This window comes from Alosa alosa, chromosome 20 (genome assembly GCF_017589495.1).
Source record: "Alosa alosa isolate M-15738 ecotype Scorff River chromosome 20, AALO_Geno_1.1, whole genome shotgun sequence".
NCBI classification, from domain to species: domain Eukaryota; kingdom Metazoa; phylum Chordata; class Actinopteri; order Clupeiformes; family Clupeidae; genus Alosa; species Alosa alosa.
This window is the reverse complement of record NC_063208.1, coordinates 20,403,190-20,429,610: the sequence shown is the minus strand read 5'-3', so window position 1 is coordinate 20,429,610 and position 26,421 is coordinate 20,403,190. Positions and strand designations below refer to the sequence as shown.

Sequence of the window (26,421 nt, the reverse complement as noted above, 5' to 3'; positions counted from 1 at the left end):
CTGCGTCTTTTGCTGCCAGCTGGAGGCTTCGAATGCTCAGAGGACCGCTGTGGAGAGGTGCGTAACGAAGACCATGCTTGTCACTGTTCCAACGACTGCGTGGAGAATGGAGACTGCTGCACCAACTACAAGGCCACGTGCAAAGGTGAGAGGCCTGGGGTCTTAGTCACTCAGTGAACGCTCACTCCCAAACCACTAAAACATTCTGTGTTTGTCATCAGTGAAAGGCAAAGTAGTCTTTATCCCAATGATGTAAGGTGCCCCATATACAAACTGAACTCTGTAGAGAGAGGGGAGTATATAACAGCAAAGGATGTGTGACCTCAGACAGGATGGAATATGGGATATAGCTGCTTACTCTGCTTGCTCAGTGTGTGTCCTGTGTTTACCATGGTGTCAGGTGAAACAACATGGTTGGAAGGAGACTGCGAGGAGATTGAGACTCCCCAGTGTCCAGCGGGGTGAGTATATGTGCGGGGCCAGTGTTAGAATAAATAAGTGACAATTCACTCAAATATTCTGGTACATTATGTCAATAATTTGATAATATTTGATTCAAATTAGATAATGAAATCATTACTCTGGCTTATTTTCTACCATAACGGAGCTGTTTCTAAGGCTCTTATTGTCACTGTTAATGTCATCCACCCTCTCTTACCTTTGGTCTCGGATCTCTGGGGTGCAGATTCATACGTCCACCTCTTATCATAATGTCACTGGATGGCTTCCGTGCATCATACTTGAAAAAAGGGAAGGCGATCATTCCAAACATAGAGAAACTTAGTAAGTATACACTGAGGGGGAAATCTGAAGAAAAATGAGAAAAACATAAACAATTCTCAATATGCCACAGGACAACAATAGAAATTTAGCTAGAAAACATGCAATTCAATCACAAGAAAATCATTATTTGAAATGCTTCCTTTAACAGTCTATTGTTTTGTTAATGTACAACAGGTATGTTTGCAATGAATGCACTGTAAACACACTGTGTGAACTGTCTAACATTAGGCTTTCTACAATATGAGAAACCCTACTGGACTCTGTTGTATACCTGTGTGTATGTACATTATCTATAGCACTATTGACTGCTGCTGCTAATAAGAACAGCAAACCTGGTGGTTATTTATTTCTTAAATAAAGGTGAACTGAGTTCTTTTTGTATTTCTTCACAGGAACATGCGGCACCCACGCTGCCCACATGAGGCCGATGTACCCATCGAAGACCTTCCCTAACCTATACAGCTTGGCCACGGTAGGTGTGCTCTGCCCAGCCCATGTTTCTTCAATTATTCAAGCTGAACACCCACAAGTTGAGAATAGCTCTCTGATTCACCGCTTCAAGTGCCAACAAGAAAATGGTTCTTCATGGCTGTCAGCTGTAATCTTTGCCGTCATGTCTGGTCCTGCCGTAACCACACATCACAGTTCTTTGCACTTTGTTTTTGTTTCTAAATGTACTGTTTGTCCTTTTGTTCTTGATTTATTTTTTTGTTAGATTGATTGATTGTTTGTTTTCAGGGGCTGTATCCAGAGTCTCATGGCATAGTGTGTAACTCCATGCATGACCCTGTGTTTGACGCCAACTTTAATCTGAAGGGCAGGGAGAAACTGAACCATCGGTGGTGGGGCGGCCAACCTGTGAGTAAAGCTTTAGCATCAGAACGTACAGAGCACCAATCAAACCCGGCCTAGTCAGGCCAAACCATTTCAATCATGACCTAATGAATGCACAATATGCTCAGGGGAATCATTATGCTTTCTCACTGTGCTTTTAAAAATTTTTTTTTATTACATTTTTTTATGTAATTGTACATTTTATAAGAGCGTTGAAGCCTATGTTGAGTGCTTATGTCCTAAGGCTATTGCCTGCAATGCTTATTTTATTAGATTTGGATCACTTCTGTCAAGCAGGGAGTGAAAGCAGGAACCTTCTTCTGGCCATGGTGAGTTTTTCTTTTTTTTATCAATATGGCAATTACACACAACTCAATCTATTTAAAGTAAAAACCACCACCAACAATTATCGGATCATTGCAGTTCTTTCATGTGGAATCACTTAGAAATCTCTGGCAGTTTCTGAATCAATCCACCACACTCTCTCCCCTGAGGCGATGGATGCTACTTGGAGTCAGGACGGATTTACATACACATGACCTAACAAGCACATGTCTCTTGATCCACCCACCCAGGCGTCTACGCAAACAATAGCCCCCCACACTGAGACACACTGAGGGACCATTGATCTGTGAAAGTGGCCAGTGTGGGCTTTGGAGCTGTTGACGTTTGCTCTGTTAGCATTGTGTCGTGCTGGCTTCGTGGTGCAACAGAAAGCAAGATGTGTTATCTCTAGTCGACACATTTTAAAGAAGCAGGAGGCAACAATTGAGAACCCCCATCACACACACACACACACACACACACGCACACCGACGCATCTGTTTTCTCAGTTTAGCTTGCCCTTGGTTGGTGTATCTCTCTTTTACATTTGAGTTTACAATACATCGAAGTAAATGGAAGGTTGTAATGAATGGTTGTTTGTAGCCACATTGACAGGATTGAAGACGTTTTGATATATCTGTGGTCATTCCAGGTGAAATATGTAATTGTAATCACATTGTAGGAAAAGTTTAAGTGTAGGAGAATGTTGTTGAGTTTTTTGTTTTGTTGAGAATTTATTTTTTTTTAGTTATCTGCTTGTTGGAAAGGTACAGCAACAACAAGGTAGGCTACTGCAGACTCCAGAGGTGTTAAAAATGTGTTGTGATAAATGTCAGTATCATGATCAGAACTACAGGAATTTCTATGAATAGGTCTTAGTGTTATTGTTGATGTAAATTATCCTATCTATAAGGAACCGTGGGAAATTAATGCCAGATTTAGCATCATGGTCTATAACAGGCTAATCCAATGCTGCAGGGTAGTGTTATAGCCTCCAAAATGAACTATAAGCACATTTTTGATTTCACTTCTAAGAAACACTTCTAAGTAATTCAGAGTAGAGTAGAGCCTCCTAACCCCTTCTGACTCATTTATCTGGTTAAAACTTTGTTTATACTTTAATGGATTTTTAATGAAGCTTCTACTTTAGATTCAATCAGTTTACTTTATTAGATAGTAGCTTTGGCATTAGTGTTGGCCTGGAGGTATTTACTACAATGGCCTACAATTCTACAAACTAATAAAGAATAAACCGCAGGGCTAAGTAACTCCTCTATAAGCGAATATGAAATGTCCAAAAGCAATTTACTATTTATTTACAGAGAAACTTTTACTGTTGGGAAAGTCAGAGACAAGAGTGATTGCAAATCTCAGCGTGCTACACTGTGTGAGTGGATTCATGTTTGTGACCCTAGTCATTAGGTGGTTTCTGCCCTGTGCAGCCCTGTCCACCAGTCCTGTAATTGTGGTGTTATGTTGAGAGAATATCTTGACTAAAACCACTACAGACAAGCACAAGATGCTGGTCTTAGCATAGCCTGTAGTCTGTGTGAAGTTTGTCACACTTAGGCTAAATCAGCAAAGGTTGTCTCCTAGAAAATGCTGATCACATCACACACTTTCCAAGAATCACTGGTCTTGCTACAGTACATAAACTAATATACAGACAAAAAACTGCTTACATTGGAAAAACAGAGATGACATACATAGCCTGTTACAACCATTTACACTATCTGAATAGCAGTAAACTGGCTTATGGGTTGAGCAGACTGTAAAATGTGGTCTTACCTCTGCTCTTTCTGACAGGGTTATTCCTCTGGAGAGGAGAATACTAACCATACTGCGCTGGCTCCACCTGCCTGAGGAAGAAAGGTATTACATCTGACAGTAGGATTTTGTACATTGTGTGAGCAAAGCAACATTCAACTCTTGTTCTGGTTGTGCAATATGTATCACAGTATTACTCAAGTTTTATTGTCATTGATTTGTGTTTTTGGCTCTGGCTAGAGGAGCTAGCCATTAGCTCCCTAGAGGAGTATTGCTGTTCACTTTCACGGTTGATAGATTTATGTTTTCTGTGATCTGGACACAGCAGTGACTTAAGAGAGAGGGAGCCATGCAATAAAACTGAATTGATTGAAGCCTTTTGAAAAACAGCACAAGTGGAATTTAGGCTTTTGAAGCTTTTTATTGCTGTGATACAGGCATTGCTTTTTCTCTACATACTTACCTTTCTCTCTCTCTCTCACACACACACACACACACACACACACACACACACACACAACACACATACGTACTTACGTGTGTGAGTAACATAATTGTGTGAAATTGCAGGCCATATGTTTATGCTGTGCACTCAGAACAACCGGACACGTTTGGCCACCGTCTTGGTCCTCTCAGCAATGAGGTAAGCCCCCCAAAATCGTCCAACACACACACACACACACACACACACACACACACACACACACACACTCACACACACACACACACTGTACACACACACACACACACACACACACACACACACACACACACACACACAACCACACACACACACACACACACACACACACACACACACTCACAACACACACACACTCACACACACAAAAACACACACACACACACACACAAACACACACACACACACACACACACACACACACACACACACACACACACACACACGCAAACACACACAAACACACACAGAATCATGTAGGCAGATAGAATATAAACACACAACATGATGTTGTCAATCTACTAACAAAGAGTAGCCCGCTGAGAGGGGAAAATGTATAAGGGTAGAAGGGACATACAGTATACTGTATATATCACACCAGTTTACAGTTTTTTCTGATTGCTTACAGTTTTTTCTGATTGCTTAAGCAAATTTTTTGTAACTATGGCTTTTTTTGCAAAACTCTACACACAAATGGCAAAACCTCTCACCCAATAAGCAAAACATTGTAGTTCTCTTGCAAAAGCTAACACACCTTGCTTACTGTAACTCTTCACACCTTCGTAAAAATGGTGTTTTCGTATCTAACAGTAAACACAAGCCATCACAATAGTAAGCACACAATGTGCCAACAACACACTGATGGTATGAATAAAAAACACATCTGGCTTTTGCTTTCTCTGTGCACAAGGTAGACTATGTCAGTTTGAGGTCATACTTTTGTCATAGTTCTGTAAACATACAGGGATCCCAACTTCAAGTACTAGTGTTTATTTACACACATAAAAACAAACACAAGTGTGTTTTTTGAAGTCAAAACACAAAATAGCATTTCACTGAGACAAAACAAATCAGTCTACATCGGGTCGTCTCTCTCAAAATTCTGTCTACATCACATGCAATGTCCTAGTCCAAGGCACCGGGAAAAATATATTCTGGAATGACGTATCCAGGCCTGACATGACAATATCCCCACATGTACACTGTTTTTTTGTCTGTTTTTTTCTCTTCCCACTCTTCCTGCTCACTCCATCATACCCATTGTACATTACCTGTGGCTTATTTATAGTGCTTAGGCTGATTGCAAAGTGAACTAATTATCTAAAACAGTTTTCACATGAGAAAGTGTGCCAGAGAGTTGGCAAAATAGTGTAAATAATAGCCATTGTGCCTACAGTTGTGCAAAGTGTGTGTTACAAAATTGCAAACTGAGTGCAAAGCAGTGTTTGTGCTTTTAGTTTTGCAAACTCAGTGAGTGGTTTTGCCATTTGTGTGTAGAGTTTTGCAAAAAAAGCCATAGTTACAAAAAATGTGTTTAAGCATTCAGAAAAAACTGTAATGTTATAGGGCATTGAACAGTTAACCACAACCTCCAGACTTTTTGACCACCAAACCTTGACATACTTCACCTCTGGTCTGGAACTGACTGTCATTCATTCCCTTTTTTGTGTAATTTAGCTGGATAATCCACTTAGGGAGATCGATAACATCATCGGGCAGCTGATGAACGGCCTCAAGCAGATGAACATCCATCGCTGTGTCAACTTCATGCTAGTGGGAGATCACGGTATGGCTGCAAATGATTGGCTAAATGTTTATCCATGCACTGATGGATATTTGTATTGTGATCAAATTGAAGAAAGTTCTTAATAATGTAAAGGGTCTTTGGCAGATCGTGGCACACTGCTGGTGGTAATGAAACAGATCAGTAATGTTTGTTTTTATTATATTTTATTTCAAAGCCAGCAGCATTTGTGTAACTCATATACAAGTTGTAACGTTACTTGTTAATTAAGGCTACGTAGACTCACTGATCATTTCTGTTTTCCCTAACAAAAAGGGATGGAGGAGGCTCACTGTGACCGGACTGAGTACCTGAGCTCCTACTCTCTTAATGTGGATGACTTCCATCTGATCCATGGCTCCTCTGGAAGAATGCGGCCAAAGAACCGCACAGCCCCATGTCAGTTCACATTCAAATAACTACTAAACTGTCACTGTTGGTGTTCTGTGATCATTTTAAATTACTCTTAGCAGTCTACAATCAAGTGCTCTCTTGTTGAGGTGATTAATGACTGATTTCATTTAATGACTTTTGTTTATAAACTCTTCCAGATGATCCTAAGGAAATTGTAGCAAACCTCACGGTATGTTGCCTGCAAATAAGGGATAAAATCCTGCCTGCATAACAGTTATTTAGCTTTCCCTGGAAAAACCACAACCACAACCTGAACTTGTATTGTTTTGTTTGTTCTCAGTGTAAGATGCCAAACCAGCACTTTAAGCCTTACTTGAAACAGCACCTTCCCAAGCGTCTTCACTATGCCAACAACCGCAGAATCGAAGACGTGCACCTCCTGATGGAGCGCAAATGGCACATCGCCAGGTCTGTGCTACAGAGTTCTGGGGATCAGCTCTGTAAACACAGGCCCCAGTTCTCCAAAACATCTGTAGACAAAAGATGCATTGTTAATTGAATTATTCACTACACTATGTATATGTAGTGTACACACTATGAATATTATACAGTGTGTACACTATAGCGAATAACCACTTAATACTGTAGTTATTCACTGCACCTCCAGTGAACAAGTGAATGCTAACACAGATAAAGTAAACATGGTCATATTGAATTTGTATCACTGCAACTTTTTGTTGTAATGATACATTAAATAAATTGAAAATATATTATGATTTTAATTAATTCTCGTTATTTCCATAATTAGTTAATTATAGGTGACACTTTTTTCTCCCTTTTAGCAAATTTCGAGAGCCAAAGGGATTATGTGGGTTTTTTGGAGACCACGGCTTTGATAATAAGATAAATAGTATGCAGGTACTGGTTTTTCTTTCCTCTACCTATTTTATAAAAAAATCATTGTTTGTGAATGTAAACTTGGAAAATGTTAAAACTTCTTTTTTCCAAACCACAGACGATCTTTATGGGCTATGGACCTAGCTTCAAGTTCAAGACAAAGGTGCCAGTTTTTGAAAACATTGAACTCTACAATGTCATGTGTGGTGAGCTGAATTGTTTTTTCCTTGTGAAGTTCTCTTGTTCTATTGTTTGCCTTAGCACTGGTCTTTTACCCTATCATCAGTTACCTCATATTCATCCACAAAACCCCAGAATTTTGCGCAAACATTTTTACAAGTCAGTATTATTTGTCCTGTGGTAGTGACGCAATGGTACTGTGTTTCCAGATCTTCTTGGATTAACTCCTGCACCCAACAATGGGACTCATGGCAGTCTAAATGCCATTTTACGAAACCCATCACACACTCCCATTATGCCGGAGGAGGTGACTGCCCCTTCCACCTTAGATCCTGCCTCCGCTGCCGTTTACGACCTGGGCTGCAGCTGTGACGATGAGGTCAGTGAGTGTGGTAAAAGTGTGTTTCAGTACGTATCAAACACTCTTGAACACACTTGTAGGCTATTAGCAAACATAAGCAAAATATCTCTCTCTCTCTCTCTCTCTCTCTGCCACCACCCCCACCATACACATACTGTACACACACACACACACACACACACACACATATTTCAGCTGCAAGGCTCTCAACCAACCTGTAGGTGGTGATGGAGGTGTTCTTATTATAAATCTCTTTATGAGGGACTGCTTGTTTTTAAATGTGTGCTTCAATCCACTTTAGTCCAAGCCATGTTTTTTAAATACATTGATAAAACAATTTAACGTTTGTTTTTTTTAATGGTTGCCATATCCACTGATTTAAACATATTTTCAAATATGCATGCCTGGGAGATCTCAAAAACATGACAGTTAGGCCTATGTATCAAAGTTCAGTACAACCCCAAATAAATACAGAATGTGATAATATACAAGTCTTGTAAACCCATTTAGCAGCAAAAAGGACATAGACAACATTTAAAATGAAAATGTTGACTATTTCATGTAAAATTATATGATAATTTTGAATTTCATGTCAGCAACATGTTTCAAAAAAAGTTGGGAAAGGGAATGTTTACCACTGTGCTTTTGTTATCCCCGTCCCAACTTTTTTTGAAATGTGGTATCAAATTTAAATTTAACATACATTTTCCATGAAATACTGGTAGTCAACTTTGTCTTTTTTAACATTTGATATGTTGTCTGTGTCCTTTTGGTAACTAAATATGAGTTTACGAGATTTGCAGATCATTCTGTTTTTATTCCCATTTTACACTTTGGGGTTGTATAAGAAAGTAATGGTAATGTATGTAGCAATCTGATTAGATACAGTATATACTGCACAAAGAATCATAAGCTCTTTAATTAGAATTTGTTTTACACAGATGTATGTTGCATGACATTATAATGTTTTCTAGAACAAAGTGGAGGAAAATAGCCAGAGATTCAGTCCAGCAGTTGATGGTGAGTTTCAATCTAACTATCTTTACTGACTTCCGCTGTAGTGTGACTTAAATGTACGTGTGTAATTAATGTGTTTTCTGAGTGACTTTGCCCTCTCCTCAGACAGCATACATCTACCTTATGGTCGCCCTGCTGCTATGTTCGAAACCAAATATTTTCTCCTATACCATGGTGACTTTGTTAGTGGATACAGTGAGGAGCTAGCTATGCCTTTGTGGACATCATTCACTATTCCTAAACAGGTAAGCTTCTTCATAACTTTTACACCTTAACTAATCATCATAACCTCCAGTAATCATACAAGACTAAACTGTAAAGCCCATCAAGTACAGTTCAAGTGAGAAAACTCTGAACTTGTCAAAAGCATTTGTTTTTTGTTGTTGCCCACATTATGTAATATTTTGGGTAATATGTTGGGTTTTAGGTTGACAAGAGAACCTGTGATAGCCCAGCACACCTGCTTGATCAGGTGGAAGTTCATTTGGTCCAGCACAAAGGTCCACATTTGAAAGCCAAATCAACAGCCTATGAATAAACTAGATTTAAATACACAAACATGGCTGATAAATGACTCAGATAGGCCACCTTGGTCACCCTTATCGGTTAAACAAAAAAACAAAGAGAAGCAGCTGTCTGCCTGTTCCAGTCACGATTAAGTCTCTTCGGTGTCTTTCAACCTGCAGATGGAGTAGTAGTACTCACTACCGAGCAGAGAACTGGATCTGTTGTTTAAAATAGTATTTTAAAGTCCACTGATAAGATGAACAATTCCTGTGGTTGTAGTTTTGTTATTTCTGCTGTGGATGTGTTCTCTGCTGGTAAAGGATTAGTCAAATGGATATTTATGGCCTTCCCTTGAAACGGCATAAGCGGCCGCAAACCGCCAGCAAAAACATTTCATTGTTTTGTCTACAAATGTTATCTTAAGTTTCCAAATGGACTTGAAATTATACATGTATTTGCAAAGTAATTCTTTGAATCCAGCACCTATATAACATTACAACGCCTCATAATGACTGACATAAGTCTATAGGATTAGACATAGTAATACATAAACTGCACTCCTAGAGTGTTATGATGTTATTATAGAAGCCCTTACAATTTGAAGTGTCAGTGCATATTACAGCTACTTTTCCCATTGCCATTGTCAAGATGTAAAAGAGGCTATATAATGCATTGGTAGTTCAAGCTACAGGAGTTTATAGTAAAGTATGGTAAAACTTTACGAGTGAAGTCATAACTACTCTTGAATGGTTATAGATTTATATAAAATATTATGACTACTTTGTAACCCTTTATGAATGTGTTTTACAGTATAATGTTGTATGGATACTGAGTTTGAGTAATGTTTTCCTATATAGAAATCACTTACAACTTACATATATTTTAAATACATTTTAAAACAGGAAATATTTAATATTTAATATGTATAAAAAGGAAATCATTTTTTACCCTTCAGACTGCACTCCTATTGTAAGTATTATGTGCAATTGAGACTTGTGCTTATTACATGTAAAAATCGCTCTGTGAAACTGTATTTCCTTGCAGTCCAGAGTTTGTTTATCAAAGCACTTCCCTTCCTAAAAACATTTACAACAACTGAAGAACTACATCAGAATTTCCATTCTCCTTAGGAGCATCTGAGCACCATCTCTATCCCTGTCTCTCTCTCTCTCTCTGTTCTACCTAAACTCATTTCCCTGGCTCTATTGGTCTGCACGCTTACAGCTCTCATTGTCAGTTTCCATCTGCCGCCTCCACAGACTCAGATTGAGCCAAGAGCCAAAAAAGCTGAGGCATGGCTGGGTAACATCATAATATTCCTGACATCATTTTGGGCTTTCAGAGAATTGCATAGATGTGTTTTTAACTCATGCATTGCTGTCCGTTGATGAGGTCATGCTGAGGGTTGGCGTCAGTGAGTAATACTATTGAGTTGCTCGGTGTCAGTGAGTTACACTATAAAATGTTTAATTAATCATTAGTTGATGAGTGGTTATTTGTCATTGACCAAATTTGAACATTTCGTCATGGAGCTTCGACCGCATAATAAAAAAAGACGCCCGTCTGAGTCTCTTTCCATCTGCACGGCACTAATGGCTTGCGATTCATGCTCCCTTTCAGACAGATAGTACGCCACTTCCGCTGCCTGTCAGCGACTGTGTGAGGGCAGATGTCCGCATCCCACAGGCCAACAGCCAGGCATGCTCAACCTATTCTCAAGAGTCTGAGCTCTCCAATGGCTTCCTCTACCCGCCAGGTCAGTCTGGGTGGGATTTGTCATCATAAATAATTGTCTTTCATGTCTTCATGCATATGCGTGTGTGCCCTAGGGGGTGGGAGTGTTTGTAGACTGATCATCTAAAGGTGTCAAAGAATGAACATCTGATTGTCTAATGGTGTCAAAGCTTTTTTTTGTGAGCTTTGTCTCTCTCACTCTCACACCCATTTTTTTTTTTTTTTTTACCTCACCTAAGACTGAAAACAAATTAAAGCGGTTTAAGTAGAATAAAAGCAATAAAAGAAAAACTGATAATATACTGTACAGTGAAATGAGGGAGAGAATCCACTGTACCCGTAATAACTAAGCTGACTACATTCTTAGATCTGTAATTTTGCCAAACAATACTTGGATGTGTGACTGTGAAGGTTTTTGGCAGAGACATTCTTTACTTTTACATACATTTACATACATGTGTACATACATTTACATACATTTACATTTAGTCATTGTGTCCTAGACTGTTATGACTACAGTTTTAGTAATCTGATTTGGTAATCTGATGTTTGTGCCTGCAATCCCAGAATTTGCCACCACGCCAGAAGCCAAGTATGACGCATCTTTGATCACCAACACCGCCCCAATGTACAAAGCCTTCAAGAGTGAGTATCCATGCTTTAGTAACTGTCATGTCTGGGTTTTTCCTGGTGTCCATATTGTGATGTCTGAGGTTCTCACAGACTGATGTAAGTGTCATTATGAGGTGGGCGGGGAAAGTGTGTGTGTGTGTGTGTGTGTATCAGTAGTGCGTAAACTGTCCGAAATTGAGCACTCCTCCAGAAAGTAGGTCTATGGGACGTATTTGGAGAGGTTCTTAAAGAAGATGACAGCAATGTTGGTTATGTGCTTTACACTTCTTGCGAAGCCATTTAAAAGTATGACAGCCACAAAACAGACACAAATGCTACAATGTAAGCCCTCTCAGCCTAACCGAGTAACTTCAAGTGCAATTCCCAGGCCTCAAGCAATAGATTGCTTTATGTGCAGTGACCACTGGAGCACCTTTTCCGGATAGACACAAGACCTAATAACAAGTAGTGACATGACAAGTAGACAAGTAGTAAGCAGTAAAATAATGGTGATACTTTACCACCTTTCGTTAGCCTCGGTATTTTATGATCCCACACAGGCCATGTGTAGCCCATGATAAACGTTTAGCCTACAGCCATGTTGTAAAAGTGAAACACTTTTTGTTCGTAATATCCCAGACCTGTAACGCCTCCCAGAGGGTAGTGGGGAGAACAGTCTGTGGTTGGGGTGAGAATAGTCTTTGATGATGCTGTGCTCCTTTCGCAAGCATCGCTTGCCCTGGATGGCCTCGACGGAGGGGAGTGAGGAACCGGTGATGCATTGGGCAGTTTTCAGTTCAGTTTTCGGTCGTGGACAGAGCAGTTGCCATACCAAACTGTGACACAGTTGGTGAGGATGCTCGCGATGGTGCAGCGGTAGAAGTTCACCAGGATCTGGAGAGACAGGTGGACCTTCTTTAGTCTCCTCAGAAAGAAAAGACGCTGGTGAGCCTTCTTGATCAGGGTAGAGGTGTTGAGAGGTCCTCAGAAATGTGGACACCCAGGAACTTTAAGTTGGTGACATGCTCCACCTCAGTCCCGTTGATGAGAATGGGGGTGTGTGTGCCAGCTTTAGACTTCCTGAAGTCCACAATGAGCTCTTTGGTCTTTTTGGTGTTGAGAGCGAGGTTGTTGTCGGTGCACCACGATGTTAGGTGCTGGACCTCCTCCCTGTAGGCCGTTTCATCGCTGTTGCTGATGAGACCAATCACCATAGTGTCGTCTGCAAACTTGACAATGGTTTTAGAGCCATGTACAGGTGTACAGTCGTAGGTGAAGAGGGAGTAGAGGAGAGGGCTCAGTACACATCCCTGTGGTACGGCGGTGTTCACAGTGATGGTTGAGGAGGTGTGATTATCTAACCTAACAGACTATTGGTTAGGAAGTCCAGAATCCAGTTACAGAGGGAGGTATTGATGCCCAGTTCACCCAGTTGGTCATCAGTTTGGAGGGGATGATGGTGTTGAATGCTGTACTAAAGTCAATGAACAGCATTCTCACATAGGTGTTGCTATTGTCAAGGTGGGACAGGGCAGAGTGAAGTGCCATAGAGATGGCATCCTCTGTGCTCCTGTTCTGATGTAGGCGAATTGGAAGGGGTCCAGTGAGGGTGGTAAGCAGGTCTTGAGATGGGCCAGGATCAGCCTCTCGAAACGCTTCATAATGATGGCGTGAGTGCAACTGGGTTAGTGACAGTCGCCTGGGCTAGTGACAGATTAAATATGTCAGTCCAAACCTTAGTCAGCTGTACAACACAGGCCCTGATTACGCGTCTGGGGATACCATCAGGACCAGCAGCATTACGTGCATTAGTCCTGCTCAGTGCCACATACACATCGGTGGTGGAGAGTGTGAGGGGCTGGTGATCTGCAGAGACCACTGCCTTGATAGCCACCTCCTTGTTGTCCCTATCAAAGCAGCCATAGAGTAACAACACCCTTAATACCCATGGCCTGTATCTCTTCACAAACAAGGAATGTATTTGTATGAGACTCATGCCCACAGAGGTAGATAATGTACCCTGTGCAGTCTTTACCCTATTGTTCCTCTCTCCTTCAGAAATCTGGAGCTACTTCCAAGACACCTTGCTGAGGCGCTACACAGAGGACTTGAATGGAGCGAATGTCGTTGCTGGACCCATTTTTGACCATGACTATGATGGACTCCGAGACACCGTGGAGAAGATCAGAGAGTGAGCAGCAAAGATTTCACCGTTTCCATATCATGGCGGGATTGACCAGAAAATATCAGTCATGTGTCGTGTCACCAGTGTTCAGAGTGTAGTTGATGTAGATTACTGTAGATTTAGTCTAAAACTCTCACACTTCATAGTCACTTCATGGTAATAAATAATTCATGTGAGATAGAAAGTACAATGATATTTCAAAATGACGTTGAACAGGATTACGTTCTGAATGCTGCCGTTACCATCAGTCAAAGACTGATACAGATCCTCAATAGTAAATGGTTGAATTATGCTTTTAAGACCAAAATGAGAGAGGTTTTAAAATCATCCTAAAGCATTTATGCTGTCCAGCAGACAGTCATATTTCATATCTGGAAGGGAAGGGTGTGAGAGTGGGAGTCAGTGTCTTTTGCCTGTGTTTTTGGAGCAGGCATGCAGGGGATGCGGTGCCAGTCCCAACCCACTATTTTGCCATTATCACCAGCTGCGCCGAGGTCAATCAGACGGCAGACGCCTGCGAGGGGCCACTCAAGGTCTTCTCCTTCATTCTGCCCCACCGGCCAGACAACGACGAGAGCTGTAATGTGAGTCCTTGATCACTTGTTCTTATATTGGTGGAGATCATTCAGAGCACCTAATTTAAGTTGCCTTAGCCTGCATACTCTTGCCACTTTCTTTGCAAACCTTTTTGCAAAGGATGATCAAAGCCTTGCTTTTACCTGTGAGAAGTCTCGTCTGCTGTGGGTTTATTCGGCCGCTGATGGATTAGGCTACATTTGGAAGGCATTGGATTTTCTGCAAGTAAACATGGTTAGATAGCACATTTCTGACTATACTTTGTAAAGAGCGTTTCATCAGGCTGTAAGCAATTACTTCCATACTTTTTTGGTAGATCTCATTTTCATTTGGGTTTAAATTTACGTTTAAACTGTTTGACTAACTTGTTGACTTTGGGGCTGATGGAGCAGCTCTGGGTGTAAATTGTTTTGTTTGTTTAGAAAGTCTTTAAAAAGTTTAGAAAGTGTTTAACAAATGTCAGAAACTTTGAAGCTTCTATACGTTCAAGGTGGTCGCAATTTAATTTGAACTACCTCAATTTAAAGTTATTAGAATTATCATTTGAGTTTTTTCGTAAAGATACAGTTCTCTTCAAGTTACAGTGTAACAACGAAACAGGTTTTCGCCTATTTTGTTGATTGTAGCCTTTGGTAAACTACTGACAGTAATGAACTTCAAGGTACATGAATCCGCCCTACCTTAAACATAGCGTTGGTGGCTTTCTCCTTATGTGTCAAATAACGGTGAATTTTACAAAGGTCATACAATGTCAGCACTCACTCATAATGTTGATGGGTATCAGTTGCCTATGAGCTACCTCCATCCAGAAGCTCAAGCTATCCTTAATGCTCAAAAAGCCATGAGTGCTTTGCGTGTGCTAGCTCATTCATTTGAAGTTGTGGCATAACTGATGGTCTTGTTGCCTTTATTGCATTTGTACTTTACGGAGCCCCTAAGGGGACATGAGCAAAAAAAAATCTAAAGTTTAGTTTCATGTGCTCACAGGAAACTTTCATGTGCTCACCTGAAACTTTCATGTGCTCACTTGAAACTTTCATGTGCGCACATGAAAGTTTCACGTGAGCACATGAAAGTTTCGTGTGCGCACACAAAACCTTTTCACATGAAACTTTCATGTGCGCATACATTTTTACATTTAATAAAAAAATAATAATAAAATAATTGTTTAGCAATCCCTCCATGGCTGGAGGTTTGCTGGTATGGTGGTTTTGGAGGTTTATCTTGCTGCTCCCAGAACAGCTGTGTTGCCCTATGAACTCTGCTATGTATAGCCATATTGCTAGCCAAACTAATCCCTCCATGGCTGGAGGTTACCTGGCATGGTTAATTGGAGATGTTCTGCTGCTCTCCCCTTATGCCTAAAGCTTGGAGTTAATCCTACAATTGCACCTCCTGTTGGCTGTCAGTTTGCCAGTATGGTTGTTTTAGGGGTTTATCTTGCTGCACATGGATGGGCAGGGGGCTCCCAGAACAGAGCCATACTGTCAAACGAAACATTATGCAAATGCTAATAAACTATCTGGACAACGTGACCCTTACTGAAAGATTAAAGATACATACACAAAGTCATGGACCAGTGGCATACAGCCAGTCTTCACAATATCACTCAATAAGCATAGTCAGTTCTTATGGGTATAAGTAATAACGTCTCCATTATGTGGCGGCTGCTAAAAATAGCAGAGAGATGGCACAGGACTTTTTTAGCCCTATTTTTGGCCATCACAAGCTGTTGCAGTTTTCTTATGACCAACCTGTGTGTGTCTCAATTTAATTTCAGTTTAATTTCACTTATAGAGCGCCAAAACATTACACATGTCTCATGGCGCTTTACATAGTGTTAAACATTCAGCGAGAACCCATGAGTAACAGGGGCGAGGAAAAACTCCTCAGAATTAGAGATACATATAGGAAGAAACCTCGAGCAGATCCATGACTCAAGGGCCTGACCCATCTGCCTACAGTAGGGTCAGTTACAGGGCAGTAAGGTCTGTATACATGATAAATGAATAGGTTAGTTAGGTGTAGAGAATAGAACATGATGTTTAAAGCCACCTGAGGTATATGTTACAAAGAGGTAGGATGGTTACATATCCAGTATGATAATGCATGAATTCTATTTAATGTCAGAAAGTTCAAATAGTCCAGTGTAGGGAATTAATTGTCGATAGGAATTAGGAGTTGTCATAGGGCAAGTAGTGGGTCGCTAGGCTGCGTGGGCCAGGAATCCAGGCAAGGGGACAGCAACAGGCAATGGTAGGGCAGTCATAGGTGCAGTAAGTGAGGTAAGGGGGAAGAAAAGAGATATAGTGGGTTAGTATGTAACACCCACCAATGTAATAACTTCCCACCAACATAATAAACCACCAACGCAATAAAAATCTGCACATTTTAAACCCACCAACGCAATAACTTCCCACCAAGGTAATAATTTCCCACCAATGTAATAACCCAATAAGTATTACGTTTGCAGGAAGTTATTACGTTGCTGGAAGGTTAAAAACATAATGTAATAACTTTACATCAATGTAATAAATCACTGATTTAGTGAAATGATATCTGTTTTATCAATTGTAAGGGTATAGTTGTCAACACTTGTCACCATCTAAACCAATCTCATGACCATAAAGCTTTGTACCCCCCGCCCTTTACTTTCTACCTTTACTTATTAATAATCACCTTTACTGGGAGCCAAGCAAAGCTAGTGAGACAGGTCTCTGTACAGATGCAGGCGACACTATAGGCTACACATTACAAGACACCCCCAAAAAGCATAATCGTGAAATAGTAGAAATAATAAGGAAATAGGCCTGATAGTCTTTCATCAACTGACATTACCATGTGTGGTTAAGAACATTCTCCTGATAGTCAATTGATGGTCTTTTGGGCCCACACCGTTGACTAAAAGGCAGTGATGCCACCGTCGGCTTCAAGGCACCAAACCCTAACCTTAACCCTAAACATAACCCTTACCATAACCCATGATTAACACTAGCGCCTTCCAGGCAGCACTGCCTTGAAGTTGACATAAGGGGCCCGAAAGACTAGATCCTGATAGTCTTTTGTCAACTGACATGAACGTTGCTGTGTGGATAAGAACATGCTCCTAACTATTAAATCAATCGTTATTTTTTTCTGTCAACCTGGACGAAAAATCACATCACAAGTGCTCAACTGAATATTTACTGGGCACACAAGAAAACTTCGGCATAGGTATTTCCATTTAAGGCAAGCATCGCTCAAGATGACTGGCTGACTCTCGGCAATCAACTGAAGCATGGGACAGTCCTGTTATCTTTTATGGACAGCAGGAACACTTGACCTTTTACCTCCATGTGTTAAGATGCAGCATCATGTTTGTGTGTCTGAATGTTGCTAAAAGGTATAACATGGCAAGCATTGTGCAAATGAACCAAATAAACCAAATGAACGATCAGTGCAAATGAACGGTCAGTTGGGTTCCCACGGGTCCTTAAAAGCCATGAGAGTTCATGAAAAAAAAAAAAAAAAAATTATGTCGGTGGTTTATTACGTTGGTGGGAAGTTATTACGTTGATGGGTGTTACATTAGTATTACTATAAGTCATGATGGTATATCAATGGTACTATATAGTGTTATACTAAAGAGAGAAAAGGCAAGAGAGGGAGAGTTGAGAGAGAGGGGGGAGAAGAGGGAGTTGAATGGCAAGACAGAGAGAAGAGGTAGGAGAGAGTTGAGAGAGAGAGGGAGGGAGGGGGAGAGAAGAGGGGTTGTACGGCGTGACACATGAAAAGTCCATGACAGCGCTATGCTATAGCATTGTCTCCTAGGCTGCCAAAAATGAAAACAAGTAGACTACACCTACAGCCTTGCTCTGAGATATTGTTTTGGAGTGTTTTTTTTAATAACCTTGGTCTCAAAGGCCTCCTCCTTGCTAGAATTTAAGATGCAGTCTACCTCCAAAATAAACACCTCACTGGAATCCTCATTGATAGTACCAGCACCCCCACCCCACCCACCCACACACATACACAGACAGACAGGCACACAAACACACACACATACACACACATAAACTGTATACATTTTCGCATGTGTTCCCCCCCCTCTGTCTATTACTGTCTGTCATGTCATTAGGGTTCTCCCAAGTATGGCCCTAGGAAAACTTGAGTAAACATATGATTTCCACTTAACAAAATGGCAAATACAATTATGGTGCACACATGTGTGACCAGACCCTGTGTGCAGAGTGCAGACCCTGTCTAGCAAATGTTGATCTCACTATTATTAACGTCCTCTTATGCCTATAAACAGTTTAAAATATTTCTCACTAAATTGCCATTTCATTGGGGTTTCAGTTGATGGAAAAAAACTGTTACATAAGAACTTAAGATGGCTGTTTATGTTTACATGAGCCTCAGCAGGTCGCAACTCGATAGAACTGGCTTAAGCATAAACACATGTTGGAAAGCACCCAAGCCCTCGGAGTAACTGATTTTTAATGCTAAAGGTCTTTGAAGTTTTAACATGTGTGGTGCTAATTTGAAACAGTAACCACCACGAATAGGCTTTAGTCAGGTCAGGCTTTAAATGAGAGTTGGTTTAGCCTGGAAGTCCAGACCCAAATAAAAAAGATTAAAGGAGAATTCCTAAAGGAGATTCCAAAAATAATTCAGTGGAAATGCATGGATTCCAGTTTCCAGTTTCCAATCCATGCATTTCCACTGAATTATTTTTGGAATCTGATCCCTTATCATACCTGTTCATTCTTACTCGTCGCTCGACTTATCGTGACTAAATTCAAGATGGCTGCAAACGCTAAACCCATTGAAGATACTGTCTGTATAAATCGTCTTGTAAGTAAACTACCAGTGCTTTTTCAAAGTTCTCAATGTCTCGTTTTAAATGTCAGGGCCCTCGGAAGTCTACCAATGAAGTGTGGAGATACATTGAGCCTCGTAAATGGGTGTAAAACAGTGATTTATTTGCATGGCTAGCCGATGCGAAGCACCACTATTGAAAAAGCTGTTGGTAGCATCGGCTAACTAAGCCAGATTTTGGAGTGCAGGGGACAAGCCGAGATGGGCTATGAGACATACGTTCACACTCGGTATCATGTTTCAATACACTTTAGGTCAATATCACACCGGAATTCTCCTTTAAGGGTCTGGCATTGAGTAATGAAAATGGCCAAACTTGAGGGGCGGCACCAAGCATGCATTTGAAAATATCACTGCTCGCAATTGGATAACACTACGACCAATGTTTAGTGACTGATTCCAGACTGTGATGTTGCAGCACTGTCGTCATCTGTTTAGCTCGCCTCTGGCCCGCCTACACCAGATACACCGATGTGATTGGTGCAGGTCGGCTATAAGGGTATAGTTAAAGGGGAAATCCGGTGTTAAATGGGTTTTACATACTGTATGTTAAGTATGACCACAAGATAGAGTCATGGACGAGGGGTGACCCTATCCAGACCCGAAGCATTCCGAAGATTCCATTTTTTACCGATTCTTCCATAACGCTAATAACGCTAGCAAACCGGGCATCGGTTCTACTGCACATAAATCGCTTCTTTTAACCCATCTACGAGGCTAACAAGAGCTCCATACTTTGTCAACAGTGTAATTAGGTTCTTAACATTTAAAACGAGGTATTGGCAACATTATATGTGTGGTGTGCTGAAAGTTTATTTAGAAGACAGTTTATACACACACTACTACAGTAGAAGTAAAGATGTAGAGGTATTCATACTGTGTAGAAAAATTATGAAACAGTATAATTATAATGCTTCTTAACATGAAATTGCAAAGTATTTGGGGAGTTCATCATCTACAGTAAATCATATTATTTAATATCATAAATATTCAGAGAGTTGAAAAACAATATTGGATGGCTGTGGTCTTTTGGACCTCAGATGGCACTGCATTAAAACCAGATCTATTTCTGTAATGAAAATCATTGTATGGGCTCAGGTAAACCTCTGATAACCATTGGCGATGAGCACAGGTTGATACTCAATTCACAAATGCTAGTGATGCTAGTGTAAACCTTACCATGCAAAAGAAGAATTGTATTTAGAGGTGATACAGAAATACCACAGTCTCATCTGGGCCTGAGCTTGTTTAAAATGGACTGAGGTAACGTGGAGAAACATGGTGAGATCAATCAACATTTGCCATTTTGTTTTTGAAATCATGGACTCCTCTGGGCTATAGGGACTATTAAACTATCCAACTACCCAACTTGTTATAGTGCTCAGTTCAAACCCCAGCATCTATGACTATGTTCTGGTGCATTAGTGCCTACAGCATGGGTATGTTGCACATGCAAGGGACAATCAATTCTGATCACAATAAACTAGCCTAACTAAACCATTTTCAATGGGCATATCCCGTTATGTTATTCATCACAATAAACTAGCCTAACTAAACCATTTTCAATGGGCATATCCCGTTATGTTATTATTCAAAACATCAGCAAGAGAAAGCTAAACTGTTTCAACCAATATTCAGGGAACGTTCCTAAGAGGTTCCGTGACAGTTGCTAAACTATACCTTTAGAGAATGTTCTTGGAACGTCAGTTAAAGGATAAAAAAATTATCCTTATATAGGCTAACATTTTAGGAATGTTCCCTGACAGTTGCATAAAACTATACCTTTAGGGAACATTCTGGGAACGTCAGTTAAAGGATAAAAAATGTATCCTTAATATAACCATCAGGGAACATTCCCAAAAGGTTCCCTGGAAGTTGCACAAAACTATACCTTTAGGGAACGTTCTGGGAACGTCGGTTAAAGGATAATGTTGTCTATGTCCTTTTTGCAGCTAAATATGAGTTTACGAGACTTGTCACATTCTGTTTTGTATATTATCTTTTTCTGATTTGGGGTTGTAAATGTTGATTGTTAATTGAATCATGACGGACCTCTTTCTGTGGCCCATTCTATAATTGAATTAGTCGCCGATTGGCTCTCCAGCTTTCAGGTGAGAGTCTGGTGTCAACATAGAAACCTTATTAACATCCGAACACCATTTGGCAAATTTACATCACTCAGCCTCCTTGTGAGAGCCTGGCACCAATGTAGTTTCAACTTCCAGTTAATAATTTGTTTCACTCAAACAGATTTTGTAGGGCAAAAGATCAATAATCTTACAATATACTATATATGTGTTATGTCCTTACATACTTATTGAACTATACTTATATACTAACTAGACCATGTGGAGAGTATGCAGCATATTCAATACTCTTCTTATGCAATACGGCAACACAAAACAAATAGCAGCATACACTATACCCATAATATGTCAGCTCAACTTATGCGACACAAACTTCTGGGTTGCAAAGTCTGATGTAGCTAGAAAACTTTATCTAGTGATTATCTCTGATGATGACAACTGTACACGTACACAGCAGTTGTGTAAAGTCAATAAATAGACAGCAGTTGTGTGAAGTTCTGATTGGACACAGTTGTGTGTTGTGTTTACCTGAAAGTTAGCTTGCTACTGGGTAATGTATACTGTATGTGCAGGCAGTCAATTGTGTCACCGAGGAGTGGCTCTTATCAACAGTCTCCCTTTGACCTTTTGATGGGAGACAGCTGATAGATAGAGATAGATTAGATATCTCTAGATAGATAGATACTTTATTGATCCCTAGGGGAAATTCAAGGTCACAGTAGCATACAGACACACACACATTCACTAACAGCAGAAAAAGTAATTAAAAGTATATCATATAAAAAACACAACTAAGCAATAAGGACTGTAGAAGATAAAGAATATACTAAAATACAAATTATACTAAATAAAACTTAATCTAAATCAATTCTAAAAAACAGTATCCACATAGTGGGTGATTAATCAATCAGGTGCGCTTGCAATGACTGAAGCAGGGACTGAGCCTGTGGTCCTCTGTGCATAAGGTAAGGTAAGGTGCTCTTTGTGAATGAGTGTCATGGTGATGGTGCAAATGAGTAAGTCAAACAGTACAACAGTGCAAGAATAAAGTCTATAATATATCTATGTATAAATAACTATATTAAGAAAGGTATAAGTGTAGTCACAGTTTGGCTGTGGCATGGAGGGAGGGGTTGTGCATCACGCAAACAGTGAGGCAGAAGACAATGGTAAAGTGGCTAGTGGACAGACAGTTCAAGACATGGAGGTGGTGAAAAGGCAGACAGACTATGCGGAGAAGTCTATTTCTCCTCTTCCCTTAAGTGATGCATTGAACAGTTCAATGGCCCTGGGGATGAATGACCTCCTCAGTCTGTCTGTTGTGCAAGGCAGTGAGCGAAGTCTCCAGCTGATCAGGCTCTTCTGCTTAACAATAGTGCTGTGGAGTGGATGACACTCATTGTCCAAGATGTTGATCAGTTTGTTCAGGGTCCTTTTGTCAGATATTGAAGTGATGCACTCCAGTTCAGCTCCCACTACAGAGCCAGCTTTCCTTACCAGCCTGTCAAGTCGCCCCGCATCCTTCTTCTTTGTGCTTCCTCCCCAACATACCACTGCATAGAAGAGGACGCTGGCAACAACAGACTGGTAGAACATCCTGAGGAGCTTGCTGCACACATTGAAGGAGCGTGGCCTCCTCAGGAAGTACAGCCTGCTCTGCCCTTTTTTTGTAGAGTGCGTCAGTGTTGGCTGACCAGTCCAGTTTATTGTCCAGGTGGAGACCCAGGTACTTATAGGTGCTTACCACCTCGATATTGACCCCATCAATGGAGACTGGTAGCAGAGTGGGCTTAGACCTGCGGAAATCCACCACCATCTCCTTGGTCTTTGAAGTGTTCAGTTGGAGATGATTGAGTTTGCACCATTGCACAAAGTCCTCCACCAGGCTTCTATACTCATCCTCCTGCCTGTTCCTGACACACCCCACAATTGCAGTATCGTCAGAAAACCTCTGCATGTGGCATGACTCAGTGTTGTAGCAGAAGTCAGATGTGTACAAGGTGAACAGGACTGGAGAGAGCACAGTTCCCTGTGGCACTCCGGTGCTGCTGATCACAGTGTCAGAGAGACAGTTCTTCAGTCTGACGAACTGTGGTCGCTCCGTCAGGTAATCTGTGATCCAGGTTACCAGGTGAGCGTCCACACCCATCTGCAAGAGCTTGTCTCCCAGTCTGAGGGGTTGGATGGTGTTAAAAGCACTTGAGAAATCAAAGAACATGATTCTCACAGCACTTTTCCCCTTGTCCAGGTGAGAATGTGTCCTGTGTAGAAGATAAGTGATGGCATCGTCCACGCCCACTTTCTCCTGGTATGCAAACTGTAACGGGTCTAGTGCATGGCGTACCTGGGGTCTGAGCATACCTAAGACGAGTCGCTCCATTGTCTTCATCACATGTGATGTTAGAGCGATAGGTCTATGCAGTATCGTCAGACCCGTTACAGTTTGATCTGTGTGTCTGATGGCTGTTGACTGAGGTCGCTGTCGCCTCATTGTTCGTGATTGCCGTGTGGGGGAGGGGTGCAATATCCAGTGATGGTGGGGGTACGATAGCCTGTGATGGTGGAGGTGAGTGTTGCACTGGTATTGAGGGGGTGTGGGGGTGGGGGCTTGGGGATGACTACCTCCTTGATGTCCCTGTCAAGGCTGCCAGAGTCGTGGACGCCTCAGCAGGCACAGGCAAGGAGGCGTCAGGCGGGGGCAAAGCGTGAGGTGGTGATGGTTTAGGTCGTTGGGTGTGAGGTGGTGATGGTTTAGGTCGTTGGGTGTGAGGTGGTGATGGTTTAGGTCGTTGGGTGTGAGGTGGTGATGGTTTAGGTCGTTGGGTGTCACCAGGATGCAGAGCTGGAGAGACTGGGAGGCTGGGAGGTGGGGATAGGGCACGCAAACAAGTGCAGTGCCTGAGTCTGCAGGGGGTGGTGGACAGACCACTCCCATTGGAGCTGGAGCAGGGCAGTCAAACCTGTTGTAGAAGTGGTTCAACTGGTTCGCCCTGTCCAGGTCCCCCTCCACAGAGCTGCTGCTCTTCTTCAGGCCAGTTATAATTTCCATGCCGTCCCATGACAGATACAGATAGATAGATAGATAGATAGATACTTTATTGATCCCCAGGGGAAATTCAAGGGTACACAGGGAACAGAGGGAGTTAATGGTTGTTTTATAGAAACATTTCTTCCTCGCTTTCTTTTTAAATTTTTACCTTTCTTTCTTTTTAATTCTGCCTTTCTTTTTGCAATTGTTGCATAGGCATATCATTAACACACAACTCATTTTGCCATGGTATATCATTATGCCCCTGGGTCACCATATTAAGTGTATTCTTTCACTTTTGGGGTGTAAAACTTGAGAAAGGCCACAGGCTGAAACATCTCTTATTAAACCAATGTGGCATCTGTGCAACCAGAGTACGCGCTCTCCCTCTGTTTTTTATATCACATATCCTGTGACCAGCACCTCACAAAGCTCCTACGTAGATTCGATGTGCATTCACTTTTTCAACACAAATATCATTATGTTGGCAAATGAAATTTGGTTATCAAGTTTACTTTCAGAATGCCATCATGGATTATGAAAGTGCAGGTGCTCAATGAGTCTCTCAAAAGCCAAGGTAAGTTCAAGAGATGGTATTATGGCACGTTCCTGACAGAATGAACTTCAGCCCCTGGGGATACCCAGAAGATGATTAAGCAGTTGGCTGGAATGGGTGTGTCAAGGGAATAAGGATGCATGAGGACGTAGGCAGTGAGGTTCTGGGGCGGAGCCCTGCCACTGGGATAGTGATGTTATATTGCTGGGAGGTGGAGGTTTGGCTGTGTTTCACTCGGCACATGTGACCTCTGACATCACTCACATGACTGGTGACCCCTGTGTTTTACAGAGTGTCGAGGAGGAGTCTCGCTGGGTGGAGGAGGTGCTGAAGATGCACACAGCACGCGTGCGCGATGTCGAGATCCTCACGGGCCTGGACTTTTACCGCGCCACCGCGCAGGAGTACACGGACATCCTAACCCTAAAGACTTACCTGCACACGTTTGAGGGCGAGATCTGAAGAGAGCCATAAGAAAAACAAACAAAAAAACCTGCCGCGTCCCCTCCGACACCCCGACCTCCTACTCTCTCGTTCTTGCTTTCTCTTTCTCTCCCTCCTCTCTCTTTCTCTCTCTCTCTAGTCCTGATACATCTCTGATGCCTAGGTGTATATTTTTATACAATTTGTCATATTTATTATTCATTAAAAAGAGAATATAACAATACTGTGCCACACTTTAACACTAGTTCCCATAGCATTTCCTGTATGTGTCTGAAATAACATTTATCTCACATTGGTCTTGTATTTTGTATGTGAACAATTGTGAATTAGGACCATGTATGTGTGTGTGTGTGTGTGTGTGTGTGTGTGTGTGTGTGTGTGTGTGTGTGTGTGTGTGTGTGTGCGTGTGTGCTTATGTCTGTGTGTTTATGCGTGTGTTGGGAATTGAGATAGTAATAGGATTGGTTGCAGGACATTTTAGCAACACTGGTCTATGAACAGTGAAGGGGACCCCATATACCATACCACTACACTTACATTCTGACTTGCTGTTGTGTTCCTGTTCAGAACTTAAACTTTTTACTTTAACTGTCACCTCCCATGATACATGTAAGTGAGGAAATGGACTTGAGGAATGGACTTTTGTCTCATGGCAACACATAAGAATCTCATAAAACCTTAACCCTCCCAACATAAAAAATCTTCCAATAATAATAAACCACATAGGCTACCGAGGATTTGATCTGTGTAGTTCCCCTATTTAAGATACTGTATCCATTAACATGTGGCATGGTTTTTATCTGAATAAATTCACGTAATGTCAAACATGTGCTTATAAATCTTTTATTGCATTCTGTCAGACTATGACCATTAAGATCAATTACACTGCACAACATTATGAGCTTCCTTTAGGATTTAAAGGAGAATTCCGGTGTGATATTGACCTAAAGTGTATTGAAACATGATACCGAGTGTGAACGTATGTCTCATAGCCCATCTCGGCTTGTCCCCTGCATTCCAAAATCTGGCGCTAGTTAGCCGATGCTACCAA

The 26,421-nt window shown here is 41.3% G+C and overlaps 1 protein-coding gene across 1 annotated transcript in view; it reads left to right on the top strand.

Moving 5' to 3' along the window:
* Positions 1-26,195, top strand: part of LOC125285169 (ectonucleotide pyrophosphatase/phosphodiesterase family member 2) — a 29,063-nt gene extending 2,868 nt beyond the window's left edge. The window contains exons 5-26 of the mRNA XM_048229463.1: positions 20-145; positions 401-461; positions 686-783; positions 1,176-1,255; positions 1,522-1,641; positions 1,891-1,946; positions 3,748-3,813; positions 4,279-4,351; positions 5,867-5,975; positions 6,249-6,371; positions 6,524-6,555; positions 6,667-6,794; positions 7,169-7,244; positions 7,342-7,429; positions 7,613-7,782; positions 8,739-8,784; positions 8,887-9,026; positions 10,909-11,044; positions 11,590-11,667; positions 13,693-13,825; positions 14,250-14,403; positions 25,218-26,195. Of these exons, the coding sequence (XP_048085420.1) occupies positions 20-145; positions 401-461; positions 686-783; positions 1,176-1,255; positions 1,522-1,641; positions 1,891-1,946; positions 3,748-3,813; positions 4,279-4,351; positions 5,867-5,975; positions 6,249-6,371; positions 6,524-6,555; positions 6,667-6,794; positions 7,169-7,244; positions 7,342-7,429; positions 7,613-7,782; positions 8,739-8,784; positions 8,887-9,026; positions 10,909-11,044; positions 11,590-11,667; positions 13,693-13,825; positions 14,250-14,403; positions 25,218-25,388 (2,264 nt within the window). The 3' untranslated portion in view covers positions 25,389-26,195. The remainder of the gene's footprint in view (positions 1-19; positions 146-400; positions 462-685; positions 784-1,175; positions 1,256-1,521; positions 1,642-1,890; positions 1,947-3,747; positions 3,814-4,278; positions 4,352-5,866; positions 5,976-6,248; positions 6,372-6,523; positions 6,556-6,666; positions 6,795-7,168; positions 7,245-7,341; positions 7,430-7,612; positions 7,783-8,738; positions 8,785-8,886; positions 9,027-10,908; positions 11,045-11,589; positions 11,668-13,692; positions 13,826-14,249; positions 14,404-25,217) is intronic.
* The last annotated feature ends 226 nt before the right edge of the window (positions 26,196-26,421 follow it).